Below are 23,540 nucleotides of genomic sequence, written 5' to 3' on the forward strand. Positions count from 1 at the left end.
GGTGTGGTACTCGGTCCAAGCCACAAGGAGGACAAAGGCCTCTTCTCTATCCTGGGCTGCCCCCAACGTCTTAGTCCTTGTCAGGGCTCTGGTCCAAACTGCCGAACGTTTGAAAGTGCCTTGAGAACTATGCCCCAGGCTGGGAGATTCAATCGGCATCATCTGGCCTGGACCATGCTTCCTTTCTCCTAAACTGATGCATCTTCTCATGGCATTCTGGGAAACCAGAAGACCCAAGTCCCATTTCATTCTGGCTTGGCACCTTGCTTTGGGGGTGCCTTTTTGCTAGGCCTCAGTTTCCTCTTCTGTAAAATGAAGTAAAGGCTAGCACCATAGTACTATATATCTAGAGCTTAGAAAAGACAGACGTTGTCTGGCCCAATTCCTTTTTTGGGGGGTCAGGCAATTGGGGTTAAGTGACTTGCCCAGGGTCACACAGCTAGTAATTGTTAAGTGTCTGAGGCCAGATTTGAACTCAGGTCCTCCTGAATCCAGGGCCGGTGCTCTATCCACTGCACCACCTAGCTGCCCCCTAGCCTCAGATGAGGAAATTGAGACCCGTGGAGGTTAAGTGACTTGCCCAAGATTCTCTTAGGTCTGACATTCTATGCTCTGAGGTCCCTACTAGCTTTGCCATTCCATTCTCTGTTCTAAGATTGTTTCCAGCTCTGATATTCTGGCCCGTTCTGTTATTCTCTGTTCTAAAGGCCCTCTGAGCTTTGATGTTCTATGTTCTATGTTCTAAGGTATTCTCCAACTTTGAACAATCCTTTTCCAGTCAAACATTCTGCGGTTCTTGTGTCCTACCTTAAAGCTTCCTACTTGGTGTAAGGACCAGTCACGTGCCTGACCCCTCCCCACAGCCCTCTCTTCCATTCCCTGGCCTTCTCCCTGGCACCCGGCTGAGGTTAAGGGCGAGGTGACTGATGTTTCCTCTACTACTGGTGGCTGGAGGACAGCTATGCTCCATGGGTCATGCCAGAGGAAATAACAAGTCCATTGCCTGTGTCTCTCTGGTTCATGATAAGCTGCCCATGTCTCATGGAGGATGAGCAGCCAACAACAGCCTGGGGTGAGATGGGGGGAGTCGCACAAGGGTGTGGTTGCAGGGGAGAGGTACAAATGAGCACTCCAGGTAGGGTTTGAAGAAGGGGGTCTTAAAGATTGTGTGCTTAAGGGCAATGGGAATGAGGGGGTTTCCATTTTGGTCCTTGTCTTCCAAACGGTGTGTGATTTGGGGCAGGTTTCTCGGTCAAGGGGCCTCAACCTCTGACTGCGGAGGGCTCTTGAGAATAAAAAGCAATTGTCTGAGGGGCAGCTAGGTGGCGCAGTGGATAGAACACTGGCCCTGGATTCAGGAGGACTTGAGTTCAAATTTGGCCTCAGACACCTAACACTTACTAGTTGTGTGATCCTGGGCAAGTCACTTAACCCCAATTGCCTCACCCCGCCCCCAAAATGGGATCAATAGACCCTGCCCTGCCTGCCTAAATCCATCCTTGTTCACTTCAATGCAATGGATGTCAGCGTGTTTTGAAAAAAGTAGAAGTGAGGGGCGGCTAGGTGGCGCAGTGGATAAAGCACCGGCCCTGGATTCAGGAGTTCCTGAGTTCAAATCCGGCCTCAGACACTTGACACTTACTAGCTGTGTGACCCTGGGCAAGTCACTTAACCCCATTGCCCCGTAAAAAAAAAAAAAAGAAAAAAAAGAAAAAAGTAGAAGTGAAAAGGAAAAAACATTACGTCATCAGCTCTAAAATACCTGCCCAATACAGAGGGTACCACCATGCTCTCATCCCCTAGGCTCACCATAAGGTGAGGCTCAGGCACACAGGTGTTGTCCTCTGCTTCCTACAGTCTCGCACCTCCCCCTCTCCCACATCCAAGCTATTGCCAAGGCTGTTGATATCACCTCTGTAGCATCTCTCTCCCTCTCCCCTCCCCTCCCCTCCCCTCCCCTCCCCTCCCCTCCCCTCCTCTTCTCTTCTCTTCTCTTCTCTTCTCTTCTCTTCTCTTCTCTTCTCTTCTCTTCTCTTCTCTTCTCTTCTCTTCTCTTCTCTTCTCTTCTCTTCTCTTCTCTTCTCTTCTCTTCTCTCTTCTCTCTCTCTTTTGTTTTTGGCAGGGCAATGAGGGTTAAGTGACTTGCCCAGGGTCATACAGCTAGTGAGTGTCAAGTGTCTGAGGCCAGATCTGAACTCAGGTCCTCCTGAATCTAGGGCCGGTGCTTTATCCACTATGCCACCCAGCTGCCCCCATTCATCCCTTCTTAATTCTAGCATCTTCCCTCTTCCAAAAATTTCCTCTTTATCTCGTATATGAAGTGTTTGTACGTATTTGTTTGCTTGTCATCTCCTCCACTCGATTGTAAGTTCCTAGAGAGTAGGAACAGTCTTTTGCCTTTCTTTGCATCCTCAGAGTTTAGCCCAGTGCCCGGCACTTAATGAATGCTCACTAACTAACCACCTGACCTCCCACTGAACTCCAGATGAAGTCCACAGCACAAAAGGGAAAGGGAGAGTCTCCTTGGCCACTGTCCCCTTGGGCAGAGGGCCAACAGGCTCTAAAGGCCCGAGTACTAAGATGTCATAGAGAAGAGGGAACGCGGCTGACCCTGGAGGAGCAGCTCCTAGGCTGCTGGCCAGGGATAGGGGGGATGGGCAGGGCAGAAGCCTCGGCCAAGCTCTAGATCGTTCCTAAACCAAATCAAAACCACTCTAGAACTCACCACCTCCATCTTATCCAAAGAGGGATGACCGAAGAACACATTCACGACGCCACAATTCATGACAATAACTAGCATTTATAAAGCACTTTACAAAAAGGATCTCGTTTGATCCTCACTCTGGCCCTGGGAGGTAGTTGTGCTAGGATTACTCCAATTTTACAGATGAGGGAACTGAGACAGGCAGCATTAAGTGACTCCCCATAAGAGTCTGAGGTTAGATTCGGGCCCGAGTCTGCTTTCCTCCAATCCGGCAGTCTGTGCTTCAAAGGATCTCAAGTCAGAAGACCTTTGGCTCAAACACGAGCTCTGCTAGTCTAGAGAAGCCTGTAGACCCCTGCGGAGAAGAATTGGGTTTTTGCCCACATTCATAATTGAAAGAAAAGTTAAATTTTAGTTTGGGAAAAAAATTTTCAAGTTCATAGACCCCCCCCCCCGTGTCTCCACAGAGAGACCCGTGGGGGTCTTTGTGCCCCAGGTTAAGAGCCTTGTGTTGGGATGATAAGAAATGACCTTGAGGCCAGCTTAGTTGGTCCACCTCAGAGCTAGATACCAGTCTCAACCTTTCTTGGAAGGTCCATCCTCCAAAGGCCTGCCACCACCCAGCCCCAGCCTTCCAGGGTGGGCCGAGAGTGGGTTAAAGGGCCTGGCCCATCCAGCCCCTTTCTTCCTGCCGTCGCTTTGTCCCCGGCTCGATCCAGGGGTGTGCCGGTGACATCACTGACCCTTGCCCTCTTTCTCATGTTTCTGCTACCAACAGAGCCCGCCCGTGACCCTGCTGTTGGGAGAGGAGTGCTGCTGGCTGACCAAGCTCCCCCTGGTCTCGAATGAAGCCGATGCCAACTCGGTGATCTTCAAGAAGGGTTGGTATTGTGTGCAGTCCTTGGGGGATGGAGGGGTGCTGACTGCTCTGTGGGGCTGCCCCTTTGAGGGACCCCACCACCCAGAAAGGCCACCAGGGGCCCTGGCCATGGGTCACCCAGTCTTCCCCAAGCCAAGTGCTTAGGGACCTTAGCAGTGGAAGGGACCCCAGAGGCTATCCAATGTAACCCTTTTATTTTACAGATGAATAAACTGAGCCTGAGTGACTTTCATCAAGGTCACAAAGTAAGAAGCAGAGCCTCAATTCAAAGACAGACTCCACCACTGTATGTGATGGGGTCTCCTGTTTATAATTGTCCTAATGATAATAGCTCATCATAGAGGGGCAACAGGGAACCAGGGAAACCTGGATTCAGGCCTTGCCTTGAACAAGATAAATTGATGATAGGTGATGTGACCTTGGGTAAGTCACTTAACCTAACTGACCCAATGCTCTAGACTAGTGTTGTCCAACTCCTCTGTAGATGTCATTTTGACTTAGAAAACCACAAATTAACATTATGTATGTTGTATTGTGGAGACAGATAGGTGATTCAGTGGATAGAGCGCTGGGCCTGAAGTCAGGAAGGCTTGAGTTCAAATCTTACCTCAGACACTTACTAGCTCTGTGACCCTGGACAAGTTACTTAACTCCTATTTGCCTTAGTTCCTCATCTGTTAAAAAAAAAGGTAGGGACCAATGGAGAAGGAAATGAGAAACCATTCCACTATCTTTGTCATGGATTTTCTCCATCACATAGAGCTGGACATGACTGAACAACAGTAATGTGTTGTGTTGTACTTTTATTTATATTGTTAAACATTTCCCAGTGATATTTTAATCTGGTTCAAGCCTCACTTGGGAGTTTTGTGGGCCTGATTTTGACATCTTTGCAGAACCTAGACCACTCTGTAAGACCAAAAATTTCAGAGAAGCTTCTGATCTGCATTGGCAAAGAGAGCATCTTCATTGGGGAATTCCCTAAATCCATGAAATCATGGGTGCATGCCCAATCCAGATAGGTAGATAGATCTGATAGATGATAGATCAACGAATGATAGAAAGACGGCTGGATAGATTGTTAGATGAGAGATAGACAGATACTACATTAATAATGGATGAATGGATGGATACATGGATGCATGGGTTGATAAATGGATAGATGGATGGATGGATGGGTGGGTAGATAGATTCATGGATGGATGGATGGATGGATGGACAGACGAACAAACAGATGATGGGTGGATGGATGGATAGATAGATGATAGGTAATTTTTCCCATTGGCCTATACTTGTGGTTATGTTGAGACAGTAAATTCCCATAACAAAACTTTTTCCATGGGTACAGGTTGGTCCCTGTTGTATAACTTAAAACTTAAAGCCTTAATGAGTTACCTGGGGATGTGCAGAGGCCCGGGGTGACACAGCCAGCCTGACTCTGTGTGGCCAGCTCTCTGGCCATAAAGACATGATGCCTCTCATATCTAGGGATATAAATTTCTCTATGTGCATTTGTCTATAAAAAGCACCTTGCCTCAATTAGCTCATCAGAGCCCCTGTACTGGACCAGACTCAGATGATGGGAGAATCTGGGATGTGGCTATAAGGAAGTCACATCCTTTCCCTGGGCCTCAGTTCTCTTGCCTGCAAAATGAGGGCATTAGATCAGATGATCCTTTCCAGCCCTGAAGCCTAAGGGTCAGCCCTTTGCATCTGGCAGAAGAGAAAAATGAGTATTCAAGACAAGAGGGTTTTCCCCCAAGGGGACACGGCAACTAGCCACCGGTGGGGTTGGTCCCTCACCCGAGGTCTGCTCCTGCCTCCCAGGCCAGGGCCCTGTGTACCACACGGAGCTGCCTCTCTTTATCACTGCCATCACTAGCCCCATCCAAACCCATTTATTAACGGCCTATCTGGCCACAGCACTCTGCCAGGCACTGTCCAGAGTGAGTTAAACAGATACGTCCTTGCCCTCTGGGGGTTTACGATCTGAGACAGACACACTGTCGCAGACAGATATAAATGACTGCAGACAACTGAACAAACATTGAGCAAAGACACAAATTAAATACTTTTTAAAAAATTAATGACGTATCCATCGGACTATGCACACAGAGGGCCGAGCACTTGGTCTGAGCAGGATGTGGATGATAGGAGAGTCGTGTTTAGAAAGGGTGGGGCAAGGGGAAATTGGCTCCCTCCTTACCAGCTAGCCAGAGAAGACTTCCTGGAAGTGATGTTTCAAGAACAGCTTAACAACAAGGGGTTGTAGGCTGTATGATATGGGGTGAGGGTGTGTTTTAATGCAGCATAGCATTTCCATTAAAGCTTATGGAACCAAGGGGAAGGCCTGGGTGTCACACCTGGAGTCGGGGTCTGTTCAGATACACAATCCCTCCATTCCCCTTAAAGCCAGTGAGACTGAGGGTAAACTCAGTCTGCCCCAGGCTTGTTGAATAGGAGTGCCAGAAGCCTCCTGCCAATCTAAAAGTCTCTGCCTTTAGATAACTTAGAGTCTCTCTTTCTCTTCCCCTCACCCCCAACACTCTGAATGCCCTGGCTGTGACCCCTCAGGACCACCGGGGTTTTCCATCTGCCCTGCAGCCATACCTTCCTATGTGTGCTTTGACTCCCAGTTAGAATGTGAGCTTCCTGAGAGCAGGGATCCTTCTCTTTGTATTCCCCTGGGCTTAGCCATACAGTAGATGCTTTAAGAAATGCTTCATATTCATTCATTCATTCATAGCCAAGTCTTTTCTCTCTCAGGCCCCCTCTCTATTTCCTTCTCCTTTCCCTCTGCTCTTCCCTTCTCCACTTCCCTCTTATTTCTTCTCTTTGCCTCTCTCCATCATTTCTCCATCTAGATGCTTATCTTTTCCCCTTCCTCATCCCCCCACCATCTTGCTTCTCTGCCTCATTTCAGTTGCCTCGCATCATGTATCCAATCATATGCTCACACTTTCTGCAGGGAATGTTGGTGGAAGGGAGGAATTCTGGAGTCAGGAGGGCATGGAGAAGGGGGTGTTGTGCAGACGTGGGCACCACCCAAAAGCCACGGCCAAGTAAGGGGTGGGGGAGGACGGTGAGAGGGGCAAGCTTAAGGAACATGTCTCTGAGGTAGGGGGAAAGAATGTGAGGGAGGACAAGAAAGAAGGGGGAGAGAGTTTTGCCTCTCCCTAAACTCTGGCTATCGCCCACCACCACCCTAGGAGCCTATAAACTTAATGGAGAGCAGCCGAGGAGGCAGGGAGAGGTACTCTGAAGTTGGACATGACTTGGGCACTGTAGGAAGTTCTGTCTCTGGATTCATGTGGGTTCTGTGGTACTCTCCTTTCTCTCAAATGATTCCCAGTGAAAAAAACCATCACTAACCCAACCATATCCTTTGAGTCTCCTTCCCTCCACCCACCAGATAGCTTAATAACTGAAGAAACTAGGACTAACACAGAAGTAATTTGGGGGCAGCTAGATGGCGCAGTGGATAGAGCACCGGCCCTAGATTCAGGAGGACCTGAGTTCAAATCCAGCCTCAGACACTTGATACTTACTAGATGTGTGACCCTGGGAAAGTCGCCTAACCCCAATTGCCTCACCAAAAAAAAAAAAAAAAAAAAAAAAAGAAGTAATTTGCCCAAAATGTCACTACATAGTAAAATCATAGGACCATAAATTTAGTTTGGGCGGGGGGGGGGGGGGCAGGCGTGATGGCAGTCAGGTTTAAGTGACTTACCCAGGGTCACACAGCTAGTAAGTATCTAAGGCTGTATTTGTACTCAGATTCTCCTGACTTCAGGGCCAGTGCTCTATCCACTGCCATCACCTAGAACTACAGATTTAGAGCTGAGGGGACCTTAGATTTATCCAGTTCAACTCCTCTCATTTTATGGTTGAAGAAACTTGGGCCCACAGTGGTGAAGTGATTTGCCCAAGGTCCTGTAGGCAGGGGCAAAGACCTCAGAGCACAATGGTGTCATATGCCTATAGAAAGATCCCTACGGGCTACATATGGACTTAGAAAACTACAAAGGGACATTATCTATGTTGTACAGTATTTTTATTTCTTTTGTTAACCATTTCCCAGTTAATATGGTTCAGGCAGCTCTGGGGAGTGTTATGAGCCACCTGCTGCCTTCCAGCTGTGGGTTTGACACCTGATAGTCCAAACCCTTCCTTTTACAGAGGGAGAAACTGAGGCCAAGGGAGGTTGTGACTTATCCAGAGTCACACAGGGGCTATAACACGTATTGATACAATAACACAAATTGATACGATAATTCAAGGAAGACCAGGAAAGGCTTTTCAGGGGCATGGGCTGAATGCGAATGCTGCTGGGGAAACTGAGGAAGGATGGACGAAGGGGACCACGGAGGTGGTGAGGGAGAGGAGTTAGAGTCAGGGGGATACACTGGAGTGCTTGAGTCAGCAGCCATTATGTGGGATGGTCTGAAAGACAAGGTGAAGTCCCCTGCCCTGGTGAATCTCCAGGTCTAACCCTTTAGGTCCAACATGGCTAAAGTAATGGGAATGAGACCTTAACAAGCATGCAAGAGCTATCTGTTCAAGTGATCATTGACTTCTTCAAAGTAGTCCCCTTGAGAGGAGAGGCACTTATTTCAGTGATCCAGAACTTAATGACAAGCCATACAAGATAAATCTCGTGGGGCAGCTAGGTGGCGCAGTGGATAGAACACCGGCCCTGGAGTCAGGAGTACCTAAGTTCAAATCCAGCCTCAGACACTTAACACTTACTAGCTGTGTGACCCTGGGCAAGTCACTTAACCCCAATTGCCTCACTTTAAAAAAAAAAAAAAGATAAATCTCACTTCTTCACACCCCAGACATAGGAGCCTCAAGTGTTCCAGTGGTTCCAAGGAGGCTGGGTAGGTTAGAGAAGAGAGCAACGAAGGGGAGGCTAGACAACCTGGATTCTATTTCGGCTTTTGCCAGTGGCTCAGGCAGGTCCCTTCCTCTCTCTCGGGGTCTTGGTTTTTCCATCTGTTAAATGGAGATAATCTCTCTACCACCTGCCACCAAGGGGAGGGGTGCTCTGAGGATGCATGGGGCGGTAGATAGGAAGGGAGCCACAGGTCTCCCAAAGAGAAACAAGATAGCAGGTAGGAGCGAAGGCAGCAGCCCATGGCCCAGTCTCTCGGGGATTAGGAGACGGTGCTCCTGAGGTCGAGGCCTGGAGTTTGGGCATTGCCAAGGCCATGGAGCTTTGTTCTCTTCCATGGTCATCGGTGCATGGCCTGGGGCAGCCAGCAAAGGTGTGGGCCCCGAGTTCCCAGAGAGCATGGGTATCCTTCTATTGGGGAAAGCACTCACGGTGGCCCGAGATCATCTTGTACAAATCATGTTCTTGGCTCCTGAAGATATCTCTAGCATACTCGCGGGCAATATGTGCTAGAAGTCAGGACACCAAGGTTCCGGCCTGGGCCCTGCCATTGTGACAGGGGAAGGCCCTGGGGAGGGGGAGGAGCAGGAGAGGGGGTGCGGGGGGCTCTGAGCCCAGGGCCTGGCTTCTCCCTGCATGGCCCCCCGGAGTGGGTCACTCAGCCACTCTTCTTCATCAGGAAAACAAGAGGGTTGGCCTAGAGGGTCCCTAAAGCCCCTGCATCTCTAAAGCAATGGGCCTGAGGTGTCTTACCTCGCTCTACCTCAGTCTTCTCTGGAAAGGTGGGAGGATACTATTGCACCACCACCTCCCTCCCAGGCTTGTTAGGAAGAAAGCACCATGGGAATGTAAGCTGGTCTGGAAATAGCATCCTCTCAGTTCTGACATTCCATGTTCTAAGCTTCCTCCTAGCTCTGACCTTCAGTATTCTGTTTTTGTTTGCTTTGCTTTGTTTTGTTTTGTTTTGTTTTTTGGCGGGGCAAAGAGGGTTGAGTGACTTGCCCAGGGTCACACAGCTAGTAAGTGTTAAGTGTCTGTGGCTGGATTTGAACTCAGGTCCTTCTGAATCCAGGGCCAGTGCTCTATCCACTGTGCCACCTAGCTGCCCCCTGACCTTCTGTATTCTAAGGGCCCTCCCAGTTCTGACATTCTATGTTCTAAGGGCCCTTTCAGGTCTTAATAGCTTAGGGTTCTAAGATTCTAACTGGTTCCCTGATAAGGAATAAGGCCTCATCTTCAGGCCCTAAAATATTGAGACCCCTTGGGAAGGATAGGAATGTGTAGCTAAATGTCTGTCTGTCTGTCTGTCTGTCTGTCTGTCTCTCTCTCTCTCACACACACACACACACACACACACAAAGTATTTTGGCTTTTTTTTCCTTTCCCATTCCACAGTTAGGGACAGTTAGGGCCCAGAAGCCAATGTGCTGGGTTTCCCCCAGGCCTTCACTGTCCTCCCAGCCATCCCTATCCCCCCTCCCAGGAGTCAGGGAGACCTTCCGGGCTCCCAGGTTCTGGCACAGGGCAGGAAAAGCCTCTGGTGTCTTAGAGGGGAAAGGGAACAAGCCGGCTCATGATCAGCCCCATTGACAAGAGTCTCTGGGCTGAGGAACCGAGGGCTTGGTCGAGGGCGCCATCTCGGGGTGGCCTGGCGAATGGCCGGCTCCCGCAGAACAAAGTCCCAAGACAGAGCGGCCTCCGGCTCCTTCCGTCTCCAAGAGGTGGAGCTTCCTCACCTGGGTTGCTGTTTCCTCCCCAGGCCCCAGAAGTGGCCCGGGAGGTCTTGGCGAGTTCCTCAGATCCTTTGGGCTCAACCCTGCCCGGAGCAGAGTGGCAGAGATTCTAGGAGCGGGAGGTGGGGGAGATGAGACAGGAAGGAGGATTCCAGACCACTGGGACCTTGTCGGTGCAAGCAGTTTTGTCCCCTCCCTGCCCCCGGGCCAGCTGTTACATAGGCCAGCAAGCGTGCTGAGGCCGGGCAAGGAGGGTTCTAGCCCTTCCAGGGACTGCCAGGGTGTAGGGCAAGGCCCAAGACAGCCCTGCCCAGCAGGTCCAAGATTCAAGACTGTATCGGCTGCTGGGGAAGGAGAAAGCTTCCCCCTCCCCTCCACGCGTGCCCCTGCTCATGGTGATTCTCCCTATTTCCCCACCAGACGAGGCCATTTGGTGCAAGACGACCAAGCCTGTGCCAGAAGCTGGCCTGATGAGCGCGTTTCTCATGGCTGAGCCCCAGGGCATCACCAGCAACCCAGTGAAGACAGAGCCCGGGGACCCCGAATACCCAGCCGCCCTGCATGCAGACATCCAGCTCCTGCCTCAGCAAGCAGGGATGGCAGCCATCCTGGCCACCGCTGTCGTCAACAGTGAGTACCCGACCCGCTGCCCTGGCCTCGGTCTGGCACCAAGCCCACAGCTGAACCCGGAAAACCCAGGCAGGATCCAATTAGCTCTAGAAAGAAACTTTGTGGTTGTCATTCAGTCATGTCAGTCACACCCGACTCTTCGTGACCCAATTTGGGGTTTTCTGGACAATGATACTGGAGTGGTTTCCATGCAGGTCGTTCTCCAGCTCATTTGACAGATGAGGAAACTGAGGCAAACAGGGTTAAGTGACTTGCTCAGGATCACACAACTAGTATGTGTCTGAAGCTGGATTTGAACTCAGGTCTTCCTGACTCCAGACTCAGCACTCTATCCACTGCATCACTTAGCTGTCCCTTAGAAGGGAACATCACAAGGGCCATGGGCAGCTGTGGTGCCAAAGTTGCCAAATGAGTGCCAGGCACAAATTGGGAAATAGGACAAGCAGTGGACCAGGAATCTGGGCAGCCAAGGCCTAGGGTAAGGAGCACATGGTACCAGAGAGAGGGCCAAGCAAGCGAGAATTGGAAATTTAGGAAATTAAGGAGCATCACAGGATCTCAGAGCTTTGAGGGACCTTTGAAACTGAGTACAGGGCTTGGCAAACTATGCCCGAGGGTCTGATCTGGCGCACCCACAAGCAAAGAATGTTTTTTGGTTTTTTTTTTAATTTGCCGACCCCTGGTCTAGTACAATCTCCCTAACTCAACAGGTGAGGAAATGGAGTCCCATAGAGGGAAAACAAGTAGCTAAAAACCTAGCACTTCCTTCTCCCAAGTTCAGTGCTCTCCCCATTGGACCACACTGCCTCATGTGTATGGTAACACATGGTTGCCAGGGATAAGGAAAAGCAGACAGAGAAGCCACCGTTTATCGGGCCAGCAGCTATCAGAAGTCAGAAGAGACAGAGGGGTGTAATCTAGGCAGCCCATCAGCTCAGGTCAACAGGGGATCTTGAGCCCTCTTCCCTTATTTTGCAGATGTAATTATTAAGATGGAGAGAGGCCAAGTGCTCATTAGTGATAGGACTGGAATTAGCACTCACGGCCAGCCGGGGCTTTTCTTACTGACCCACACTGCCCCAGGACACCAGCCATCGGAGTACCGGGGCCTGACCTCTTCCCTCCCCTCCCCCACCACACTGTCCTCCCAGTGGCTCATAATGCATGGCCTCTGACCCCCAGGTACAGGGTTCAGTGGCTACATCTGGCTACCGCAGGTCAGGGGACAAGGGAATGATAATGGATTCTGGCATCAGACTCCATGCATCTTAAAAACCAAATGCCAGTCGTGGGATGAGGGTGGGGAACAGGGGGTCTGAATAAATGAAATGCACCCGGAGGGCCCCACAGACATCATCCCTTGGTCTTGACTGCTCAGCCCAAGCCAAGGCACCGTCAAGAGGTCCCCCTCTCCTTCCCTCCCTCCTTCCTTCCAGAGCCTCTTTCCACTCTTGAGTGGCTGGGCAGGCAGGAGGCAGGTGGCACAGGTAGAGAGAGGGCAATCTTGAGAGTATATAATTAGTCTTGGCAGCAGAATCAGTATCGTGGGGGGCAGGGAGAACAGAGAGGAGGCTTTGCTGCAGCTTCCCCAGGCGAGCCTGCGATGAGGGAGCCTGCATCTGATTGAACCTTGGGTCTGACACTTAGCAGCTGTGTGACCTTGGGCGAGCGATTCAACCTTTCTGTGCCTCAATGTCCTGTTCTGTAAAATGAGAAAAGCTGCATCTGCTGTACAGGGTTGTTGTGACAAACGCCCCTTAAAACCTTATAAAAACGTGAGTTATTGTTCTGTTCTGTCAGGTGAATAGTTACAGAATGCCCAGAACTGGGAGGGTCTGATGATGATAACTAGTATTATTATTTGTTTCCAGAGAAGGAAAGTGACTTGCCCAAGGGCACATAGGCAAGACTCTGCTACTTAGAGGAAGAATCTGTACCACAGCAGATAGGGATGCTGGACTTGGAGTCAGAAGGATCTGGGTTCAAATCCCACCTCAGAACCTTAATAGAGTTGTGTGATCCTTGGGCGAGGCACTTAACCTCTCTATTGGCCTTAGTTTTCTCATCTGTAAAAGGGAAGGGTAGAAGAAGAGAGAGGGGAATTCAGCTTCTGGGACACCTTCTGGCTCCTGACTCCCCAATTCAATGTTCTTTCCTCCTTTGATCTTGGGGACTATTTATCTCACATCCTATCCCAGCACTGGGCACTTAAAGAGAAAAAAAAATCAAGTAGGATGGGAGTGTCCTGAAATGAGTACTAAATTTAGTCAGAGGACCTGAGTTCGAATCTCAACTCTGTTACTTCACACCTGTGTGGCTCTAGGCAGGTCACTGCAGCTCTTGGCCTAGGTGATCTCTGAGTATCTGATCCCATGGTTTGTGGGCTGCTAGCCCAGGTTCTTGTCTTTCCCCATATCTGCAGTGGTTCAGGAAGTCAGCAGGCCGGTCTCCTGGATGAACCTCACCTTCCCAGGCTGCTCTGGACATGGAGGGTCACCAGAGAATCCTTGTTAAAAGGGACACCTCAGAGGCCTTTTGTTCAGCCTGTCTCTGACCCAAAATAACCTCTACAGCATCCCCAATAAGTGGTCCCGGGTCCATTTTTATAGTGTGCTCACCAAAACAGTGATATTCTATAATAGCTAAAAAGGCTATACTGTCTAAAAAAAATCACAGTCTGGAAGATCTTGGGGAGTGCCCAGGTGAACTGGGTCAGCTGTTTACTGAGACTATACCCCCGCCCCTGCCAAAGGAGAGAGGTTAAAGTATGGAGATCCTGAGAGGAGAGGTAGAAGTGGCTTCTTGGAAAAGAAATTTAAACCCAAGGGGTAACAAGAGAGAGAAGAGAGAAAAAGAAGGAAGGAAGGGAGGAAGGAAGGAAGGAAGGAAGGAAGGAAGGAAGGAAGGAAGGAAGGAAGGAAGGAAGGAAGGAAGGAAGGAAGGAAGGAAGGAAGGAAGGAAGGAAGGAAGGAAGGAGGGAGGGAAGGGAGGGGGGGAGGGAGGGGAGAAAGGAAGGAGGGAGGGAAGAAAGGAAGGAAGGAAGGAAGGGAGGGAGGGAGGGAGGGGAGGAAGGAAGGAGGGAGGGAGGGAGGGAAGGAGGGAGGAGGAGGAGGAGGAAGGAGGCAGGGAGGGATAGACTGTAGCTCCTGAAGGAGCAGGTTCACAGGAGCTAGGGAGCTAGAATTCAAGCAAAGAGAGGGAGCAGGGAGAAGAGAGACCTATTACCTTCGTTGTTACCAATCTTTTCCCCTGGGTCATCTCTCCTCTACTCCTGGCCTTCCTCCAGCCTTTTGTTCCCTCATCTCCCCGCCTTCCAAATTCGATCAATCCATAGACATTAATTAAGCACCTACTGTCTACCAAACAGTGCACCAAGTTCCCAGTATAGTTGTGCACCCATTGTCACCCACTGAGATAATCTCATGCAGTGGAGAAGAAAAGATGGGGGAACGTGAAAATTGTGTTCAAGCATTTGATAGGAAGGAGGGTAAGGGCCCGTATGGCTTGGCCCCAGAGGGTAGAACTAGGAACAATATTGTTGGAAATTGCAGAGAGGCACATTTAAACTGAATATAAGACCAAGGGTGGTGGCTTGTGCCTCCAAGTCCTGCCAACCGGGGGTGGCTGAAGCTGGTGGATGACTTGAGTTTGGGAGTCCTGAGCTGGATATAGTGGGACTGACGTTGAGTCAGTATCTATACTTAGTCCAGAACGAGTGGAGAGAACCTTTGGGAGCAGAGGGCCACCAGACTGCTCAAGGAAGAGTGACCAGCCCAAGCCAGAAGTAGTTAAAGCTTCCATTCTGCTCAGCATTGGGACAGGGATCATCAGTACCTACTGCAAGTCCAGCTTAGACCAGATAGGGCTACTTAGTCTTTTTTTTTTTTTTTTTAGTGAGGCAATTGGGGTTAAGTGACTTGCCCAGGGTCACATAGCTAGTAAGTGTTAAGTGTCTGAGGCTGGATTTGAACTCAGGTACTCCTGACTCCAGGGCCAGTGCTCTATCCACTGCGCCACCTAGCCGCCCCATGGGCTACTTAGTCTTAAAAAAAAAAAATAAAAGATTCACAATAAGATGGGGGGAATCCCAGTAATTAAAACTCTTCAGAAGTGGAGCAGGCTGCCCTGGATTTCAGTGGCTTCTCCTTCATTGCAGGGCGTCAAGCAAACCTGGCTGACCGCTGCTTAGGGAGGTTGTAGAACTGAAATTCTTGGCCCTTTTGGTGTGGGCTTGTGGGCAATGGTCTACTGAAGCCTGCAGTCCCTTCCTCAGAATCATTTTAAATGCCTGAAATAGGGGGCAGCTAGGTGGCACAGTGGATAAAGCACCGGTCCTGGATTCAGGAGGACCTGAGTTCAAATCTGGCCTCAGACACTTGACACTAGCTGTGTGACCCTGGGCAAGTCATTTAACCCTCATTGCCTCGCCAAAAAAAAAAAATAATTAAATTTAAAAATAAAAATAAATGCCTGAAATAAAATACACAGGATCACAAAAGAATTGTATTGAAATACAGCAACCAAAATAGATTTCTTGGAAAAAAATTTTTTAAGCAAGTTCAAAGATAATAGGCTAAGAACCCTTGCTGTTGAGGGGATTCCTGTTCAGGTGTAGGTTATGAGACCACTGGATGGCACAGTGGAGAGAGCACTGGGCCTTGAGTCAGAAAGACGAGTTCAAATCCAGCCTCAGACACTTCCTAGCTCTGTGACCCTGGCCAAAGTCATGTAACCTCAGTCTGCCTCAGTTTCTCAGAGTTGTCATCAGGCTCAAATGAAATAATATTTGTCAAGTGCTTTGCAAACCTTATAGCTGTTTTTATTCCAGGTTGGACCAATAGTCTCTCAGTTCTGAGGGTCTGGGACTGTAGGAATAGCCTTGTGGACACCTGGGAGACATGAAGAAGCTCATGCTTTTCACCCTCCTTATGCTGCGTTTGCTCACTCTTTCCCATGTGCACCCACACCCTCGCACACACTGTCATTTGGCCTCTCGAGCGATATTAGATCGTAAGCTCCTTGAAGGCAGGGAACTGTCTTTGGCCTCTTTTCTTATCCCTAGCCCTTAGCGCAGTGCCTGGCACATCGCAGGGGCTGAATAAATTTTATGGACTGACTAGCTAGTTCATTGGTGAAACAGACAATTACTGAGTGCCTCCTATGGGCCTGGCAGTGGACAAGGCTCTGAGAGGGGGGAACGCAAAGATTCAAGTCTAAGGGGAAGAAAAGACCATGGAGTTAGACCCAGAGAACTGCCAGGTGTTGAAACTCCCTTTACCAATGCAGGGCATCACCTTCTCCTCAACCTACAGTCTTAGAGCATTGCCCAGAGCATTGAGAATTACCTAGTATTTGTCATTGGTGGGGCTTGAACCTGGGCCAGGTCTCTAGCCTCTATACCACTCTGCCCCTCTTAGACCATAATCCATACACGCAAAAAATATCCTGTCTTAGCAAGGAGGAATACGAGGTGCTGCAAAAGGTACAAATAAAGTGGTAGTGGGATTCTAGGGAGGGAGAGATCCCATCCAGCTGGGAGTGGTGATCAGAGAAAGTTCCCCAGAGAAGTGACGGGGACCTGGGCCTGGGAGGAGGAATGGAATTTTCACAATTGAGATGGGCTTGGGACTGGCGGGGGGAGGAGGGGAGCTCCTCACCCACATCTCCATAGGTTTCCTCAGCCTCCCCTATGTTTCCACACACAGTCTTTCTCCCTGCCCCCTAGCCCTGCCCTCCCCCTTTTGGGGGCATCCCCATCCTCCCAGGTTCCCCAAGTTATATTTGCCTCTTCTTGACCTCCTCTCTCCCCGTAGCCCGACAGCTGATCATGCTTGTTGACCTTCCTCCATGTCCTTTCCCTCTTCCTTTCCCAGCATCCCTCTAGTTTCCTTCTCACCTAGACTATTGGCGTAACCTTCTTACTGACTCCCGCTCTCTTCTCTCTCCCAGCCATTTTTCACTCAGCTGGCAAAAAGAGTTCTTATGGCCTAGGTTTGGAGGGTCTCTCTCCTGCTCAGAGAGCTTAGGGGCTTCTCAGTGCCTGTGAGATGAGTTGCAAAGGCCCCCTAGAATCCAACTCCTGCCCACCTTATTTTAGTCTTGACAAAGAGAGCTCCAGCCAAGTTGGACTCATTAGCCATTCTTTGAACTCCATACTCTTCCCGCCCCCCCATGTCTTTGCACAACCTGTGCCAGCAATACATGCCCTTCCCCCACTCCTTTCTCTGCCTTAGGTTCCTTGCTCCAAAAAGCCTTCCTTGGTCTCTGCCATATTGTCACTAGTGTTCTCTTACTGTGTTGTGCCTACACCTTGCACCCCCTGCTAAAACATCAGCTCCTTTGGGTACAGGCTGTTTTCTTGATCATCTCCAAATCCCCTGGAGAAAGCCTTGCACATAGTAGGCACTTCATGAACATTGATTGCTGTTAGACCCATATTTCCTCCAGTTGAGTCTGTCCTCTGAAATGATAGTTTCTCAATTGCCCAAGTATTCATGGCTCTGCAACCTGGATGCCAGGGCGGGGGGGGGGGGTGGCAGAGAATTCTTGGTATCATTAGTCATGCTGGCTTCTTGGGGTCTGGAGAAGCAGTTGGTGGGGAGGGGTGGGGGGAATAGGGCCATGAGAGAAGTTTATCAGGGCAAAGGGGGAGGGGCTGACAGTTATTTGAGGGGCCCTTAAGGAGGGAAGGAGTTGGAGCCTGGAGATATTGAAAGATAAAGTAATTACTAACTGTGAGATTGAGGTCAGAATATTTCATGTATAAAAACTAGAAGTCCTTCCCCACCCCACTGAGGATACTCAGGTACCCAAATGGAAGAGGGTTTGGTACCTCCCTTCACCAGCTGCCAGTAGGTGAGACCAGAAAAACAGTGGAGGTCAGAGCAGAAAGGGACCTTGGAATTCAGAATGTTAAAACACAGCATCAGGATCAAAGGCTCTAGAACATTAGAACACAGAAGAACATGGAATGTTCTGACGCATTAAGAAGTTTTGTGCAGATGATGTGCTGAGCACAAAAAGATTTTAAAAATGGCACAAAGGCTGCCCTCGAAGAGCTTGCAGTCAAAAGGGGGCTTACAGAGACATATCCAGCACTGGGGCCCAGAGGTCTTTACATCACATGTGGGCTCTTTCTCTGGAGTCCACAAACTTGTTCCTTTTGTTTTTTTTTATCTTGATGACTGTGTTGTTTCCTTTGTGACCCAACCTGTTTTACTTTACATGTTTAAAAGCATTATTCTAAGGAGGGGTCCCTTGGCTTCCCTAAACGGTTGTCAAGGGAGTCTGGGACACAACAAAGGTTTAGAATGTGATCGATGCAAGGGGAGAATGTGATCATTTCAGCAGGGAAGGATGAGGAATTAGCTGGCCTTTAAATATATATGTATATGTGTATATGAATATGTATATGTATGTATACATACATATGCATAAATATGTTTTCTCTTCCTAACATCACCATAGTATCCCATGCATCCCTTCCCATACCCCTCCCCTAGAGCCACTCATAAGACAAATAGTAATGTCAGAGAAGGCTTTTCAAAAAGTCACCCACCACAGCTGATGGATATGTTGGGGAAAGTCTGAAAACGTTTGAAATCCGTGACACCCATGGGCACTGATGGTGACCTCTCACATGTCTTCATTCAAGCCCCACGTGGTCTTTATACTTTGATTACAATGACTTTTGAGTCTTTGGGATCTGACTCTTCTTTCCTTGTACACTGTTGTAGTGACTGTTTATATTCTCTTGGTTATTCTGAGTTCAAGCTGGAATGTATTTGGGCTTTAAGGTTTTCAGAGCACTTTACAATTATCATCTCATTTGAGTCTCACAACAATCTGAGGAGGTTCGTGCTATTATTATCTCCATTTTCCAGATGAGGAAATGGAAGTAGACAGGGCTTAACTCACTCGCCCAGAGTCATAGGTAAATAAATGTCTAAGGAAGGAGTTGAACTCAGTTCTTCCTGATGGCCTAGCTAACTGCCTCATGAGAAGGAAACTGAGGGGCAGAAGGAAGATGATTTGGGCCAGGTCCCTGTCCTTCCCTGCCGGGGCTAAGGTGAGGATGGGGTGGGGTGAAGGGAAGCACGTGGCCCAGAGGACCTCACGCCCACGCATCCTTCCTCCACCCCCAGAGGACATCTTTCCCTGCAAAGACTGTGGCATCTGGTACCGGAGTGAGCGAAACCTGCAGGCTCATCTCATGTACTACTGCGCCAGCCGCCAAAGTTCGGCCTCCCCGCTGGTGGAGGAGAAACCCAAGGAGACGTACCCCAACGAGCGGGTCTGCCCCTTCCCCCAGTGTAAGAAGAGCTGCCCCAGCGCCAGCTCCCTGGAGATCCACATGCGGAGCCACAGCGGTAAGGGCCCCTCCCTGCTCTGCTGGACATGGGTGTCGGGGATGGCCCCGAGGGGCAGGGGAGGGGAGGCAGAGCACCGTCCTCACACCACCCTGCTCTGTCCCGCAGGAGAAAGGCCCTTCGTCTGCCTCATCTGCCTGTCGGCCTTCACCACCAAAGCCAACTGTGAGCGGCACCTGAAGGTTCACACCGACACCCTGAGCGGTACGTAGAAGAAGGGGGTGGCTGGAGGTGAGGGGAACTGGGAGAGGAAGGGGCGGCCTGGACGTAGGGTGGGGGGCACCGGGAGAGGGAACATAGATGGGAGAGAAGCCTCTCAAGCCGGGGTGGGCAGGGGAGCAGTGGGAAGGCTGGGGGCTCTCACTGGCAGAAGCCAGTGCCTTGGGCTCTCTGGCATGTGCGACACTGTGGTTTGCAGGGGTCTGCCACAGTTGTGGCTTTGTGTCCACTACAAGGGACATCCTCTACAGCCATCTGGTCACCAACCACATGATCTGCCAGCCAGGCTCCAAAGGCGAAATCTACTCCCCAAGTGCAGGACACCTGGCCACCAAGCCAGGCCCCACAGGTGAGCCAGCCGAGACCCAGCAGGGAAGCGGGGCCGGCCTTAGGTGGGAGAACACTCAGGTACACTCCTGGGGTTAGTCTTATGGAGGTGAACAGAGGGCAAGTGTGTACCCATTCTTGTGACCCTAGGAGAAAAGCGGAGGGCAGTGTTGGTCTTCTAAACACAAAGTCAATATCTACTTCCTAATGGTATTGCAGCGAGTCAGTTAACAAGTATTTATAAAGCACTTACTATGTGCTAAGCTCTGGGGATAGGAAGATAGGGAAAATCATGGTCTAAGCATGGAAGGGAGGGGGGAAGGAGGGAAGGAGGGAGGGCATAAGGTTATATGAGTATAAGGAAAGGAGTAAATTAGAAGAAGCCTGGAGAGATGGGAAAAGGCCAAACTGTGAAGAGCCCTACAGGTTTCTATTTGATCGCAGAGCTAATCTCACGCTCCCTTTCTTCTGTTTCCCACCAGGTTTGGCTCAGGCAGGCTCCACCGCCAGCCTCAAGTGTGGCCTCTGTGGCCTCCTTGCCGACAACCTCGCCAGCCTTCAGCAGCACATGGCCCTACATGGCCCTCTGCCCTCTTCAGACTCCAGCCAGGTGCCCCCAGTCCCTGAGTCACCCACACCTCCAGACACTGTGGCCAAGAAGGCCCCAGCAGAGGCAGAAAATGGGGACGCCCAGGCCACCCCCCGAGAAAGCTGCTCCTCCTCTTCCTCGTCCTCTGGGGAGGGGGCAGTGCCACTGCTGAGGATCAAAGAGGAGGCCAGTGAGGGCCCGGGGACAGAACCCAATGCTGCCAGGAGCCATAGCCAGGCTGAGCAGGGCGCCAGCCCCAGGTCAGAGCCTGAGTCCTCCTCGAGGACGTCCTCTCCCCAAAGCCTGGCATCTGTGAAGGTCAAATCCGAGCTGGCCAGCCCCACACCAGGCTCCAGCCCAGTGCCCAGTGAGGCAGGCGCGGGCCCCTCAGGGGGCACCATCTTCCTGCCTCAGTACATGTTTGGCCCTGAGCCCTCTGTCGTCCCGCAGGCCTCTGAAATCTTGGCCAAGATGTCCGAGCTGGTGCACAGCCGGCTCAAGCAGAGCCACGGAGGGGTGGCACCAGCCCTGTACCCAGGGACGCCTGCGCCCAAGGGTGCCACCTGCTTTGAGTGTGAAATCACCTTCAACAACATAAATAACTACTACGTACACAAGCGTCTCTACTGTTCCAGCCGCCACCTGGCCGAGGACAGTCCCCCTGGGGCCCGCAAGCCAAAGGTGGCTGCCCCTGCCAAGGGCCCCCCTGGCGCTGCAGTGGCCCCGGCCAGAGCCATGCTCTCCCCTCAGCCCCCGGAAGGACAGGGCCCGCCAGCCCCTGCAGAAGGTGAAGCAGAGGGGGAGCGCCTGTCACCAGCGGCAGAGGCCAAGACTGAGGAGGCGGGAGGGGGAAAGGAGGCCTCTCTGGAGGCAGACGGGCCAGGACGGGGCAGCGAGGACAGCCAGAGCCCGAGGAGCTCCGTGGACGACATGGATGAGGATCCCATGAAGACCGTGTGTGAGGCCTGCAACATCCGCTTCAGTCGCCACGAGACCTACATGGTGCACAAGCGCTACTACTGTGCCTCTCGCCACGACCCCCCTCTGCGGCGGCCTGGGGGCCCCAACAAGGTGGCCTTCGTGCCCCAGCCAGTGCGCACCCGGAAAAGGCGCAAGCTTTATGAAATCCACGCTGCCACCAGCAACGCCGGCCTGCTGCCAGCGACTCACCCCCCGCCACCACCTCCGCCACTGCCGCCTCCCCTGGGGGAGCTCCCAGCTTCCCCGCAGCTGGGCGTAAGCCCAGCCGAGGCCCTGGGGCTGGGTGCCCGGCCCGATGTGCCTCCTGCCCTCCTGCTGCCCGTGGGCAAGGCCCCGGCCTCAGCGCCCTCCCCCAGCTCCAGCCCTGACATCGATGGCCCCATCGACCTGAGCAAGAAGCCACGGCTGCAGAGAGCGGAGGGGGTGCCCGCAGCGCCCCCACCACCACCACCGCCCCCGCCGCTGCTCCCCCTGACCGACTACCACGAGTGCACGGCCTGCTGCGTCAGCTTCCACAGCCTGGAGGCCTACCTGGCCCACAAGAAGTACTACTGCCCTGCAGCCCCCCTGCAGAAGAGCGCCCTGGAGCAGCTGCAGAAGATGGACAACCTGGCCAAGCCCCGCCTGGGCGGAGAGGGGCCCCGGCTCGTGCCTGGGGATGAGCGGGAGGCTGGCGTGCGGGTGAAGGTGGAGAAAGGGGTGGCCTCGGCCACCCCGGGACTGGTCAAAGCCTCAGGCCTGCCGGTGGCCTACGCTGCTGGGGACCCCCTGCACCGTTACCCTGTCCCCAAACCCCTCCACCTTCCTGGTGGCAAGCCTCTGCCCCCAGTGGTGTGTCCCTACTGCCCTCTCAACGGGGCCATCAAAGGTGACCTGATCGAGCACTTCCGCCACGCCCACGGCCTCCTGGTGGCCAAGCCGGTGGCAGGACACATACTGGCCGAGGCAGCCACGCCCCACACCCGGACACCAGCCACGGCCGGCTTAGGGGCTGAGAATAGTCTCCCGGCCCCTCTCTCGCTGCCCCCTGCAACGACCTGCTCCTCCTCGTCCTCCTCTTCTTCCTCAGCCTCCTCTTCATCTTCTTCCCCACAGCCAGGCCCCAGGCTCCCTCGGGACAGCTTCAATGGCCATGAGCTCAAGGAGCCCCCAGCCCCGGCCAACGGCAGTCCCCTGCCCGCCGGCTCTCCCCGGCCGGGCCTGCCCCTGTCCCCGGCCACCGCCCCGGCCCTCACCCTCTCGCCAGTGCCTGAAGCTCTGCTCCAGCCTCCCACCTCACCCATGTACACAGACAAGGGGGTGCAGACCCCCAGCAAGGTCGCCCCTGCCACCGTCCCCAATGGCAACCACAGATACTGCCGTCTGTGCAACATCAGATTCAGCAGTCTGTCCACGTTTATAGCGCACAAGAAGTATTATTGTTCCTCCCACGCCGCAGAGCATGTCAAATAATCCTCAGCTCCCTCCCCTCCTTGCCCCTTCCTCTGCTCCCCCAGGCCTGTCCCACCACACTACAGACTGATGATCAAATGACACACACCCTCAGCCCTGGCCACCGCCAGCCCAGGACATGTCAGTGTGGGCGGCAGCGGGGGTCTGGCCCCGGAGCACTACGGCAGGGCAGGAGGAGCCCTTCTGCCCCAGGAATCTTTCCAACAAAGCACAAGGCATCGACCCCTTCCTTGGGCACCTCCTGGAGCCTCCAGCCTGAATGGACTCCCTTTGCCCCCAGCCCAAGGGCCCAGTGACCAAGGAGGTGGGGTGGGGTGGGGTGGCCAGAGAAGTGTCTAGCTACAAAGAAAGGCAGGGTTGGGTTGGGGGAGGGGCAGAATGGGACCCCGAACCCTCGGCACTTAATAAAGAATTACAGTTTGATGATGAATTTGAGCCTAGTTGTCTGGGAGATGGGGGCAGGGCATTGGAAAAGTGGCAGGGTGGGGCTTAGCTGTGGGTGGGCCTGCTCACTTGCAGACCCTGCAGGGTCTCAGTGGGCTCCAGGGTGGGGTCAGATGGTAAAGATACCCCCTTTGGTTGGCTTGGCCTCTAAGAAGAAGGTGCACCTCCCCATCCCAAGGCCCTGAAGTATATCTGGCTCCTAAGATGACAGACTTTAGAACTGGAAGAGACTTTCGGACAGGGGGCCTGGACCCCCTGGGTGGGCTGGGGAGGCCTCTCAGACCCTTCTTAGCCATGTCTTTAAATGCAGAAAATGAA

At 52.0% G+C, this 23,540-nt stretch overlaps 1 protein-coding gene across 2 annotated transcripts in view; it reads left to right on the forward strand.

Annotated features, from left to right (window-relative positions):
* ZFPM1 (zinc finger protein, FOG family member 1) overlaps nucleotides 1-23,170 on the forward strand; it is a 196,609-nt gene extending 173,439 nt beyond the window's left edge. For both annotated transcript variants that reach the window (XM_043989163.1, XM_043989164.1), the window contains exons 5-10: nucleotides 3,483-3,585; nucleotides 10,632-10,841; nucleotides 18,986-19,210; nucleotides 19,319-19,414; nucleotides 19,629-19,778; nucleotides 20,239-23,170. In XM_043989163.1, the coding sequence (XP_043845098.1) occupies nucleotides 3,483-3,585; nucleotides 10,632-10,841; nucleotides 18,986-19,210; nucleotides 19,319-19,414; nucleotides 19,629-19,778; nucleotides 20,239-22,778 (3,324 nt within the window). In that variant the 3' untranslated portion in view covers nucleotides 22,779-23,170. The remainder of the gene's footprint in view (nucleotides 1-3,482; nucleotides 3,586-10,631; nucleotides 10,842-18,985; nucleotides 19,211-19,318; nucleotides 19,415-19,628; nucleotides 19,779-20,238) is intronic.
* Nucleotides 23,171-23,540: the final 370 nt, after the last annotated feature.

The sequence above is a fragment of the Dromiciops gliroides genome, chromosome 2 (genome assembly GCF_019393635.1).
Source record: "Dromiciops gliroides isolate mDroGli1 chromosome 2, mDroGli1.pri, whole genome shotgun sequence".
NCBI lineage: Eukaryota > Metazoa > Chordata > Mammalia > Microbiotheria > Microbiotheriidae > Dromiciops > Dromiciops gliroides.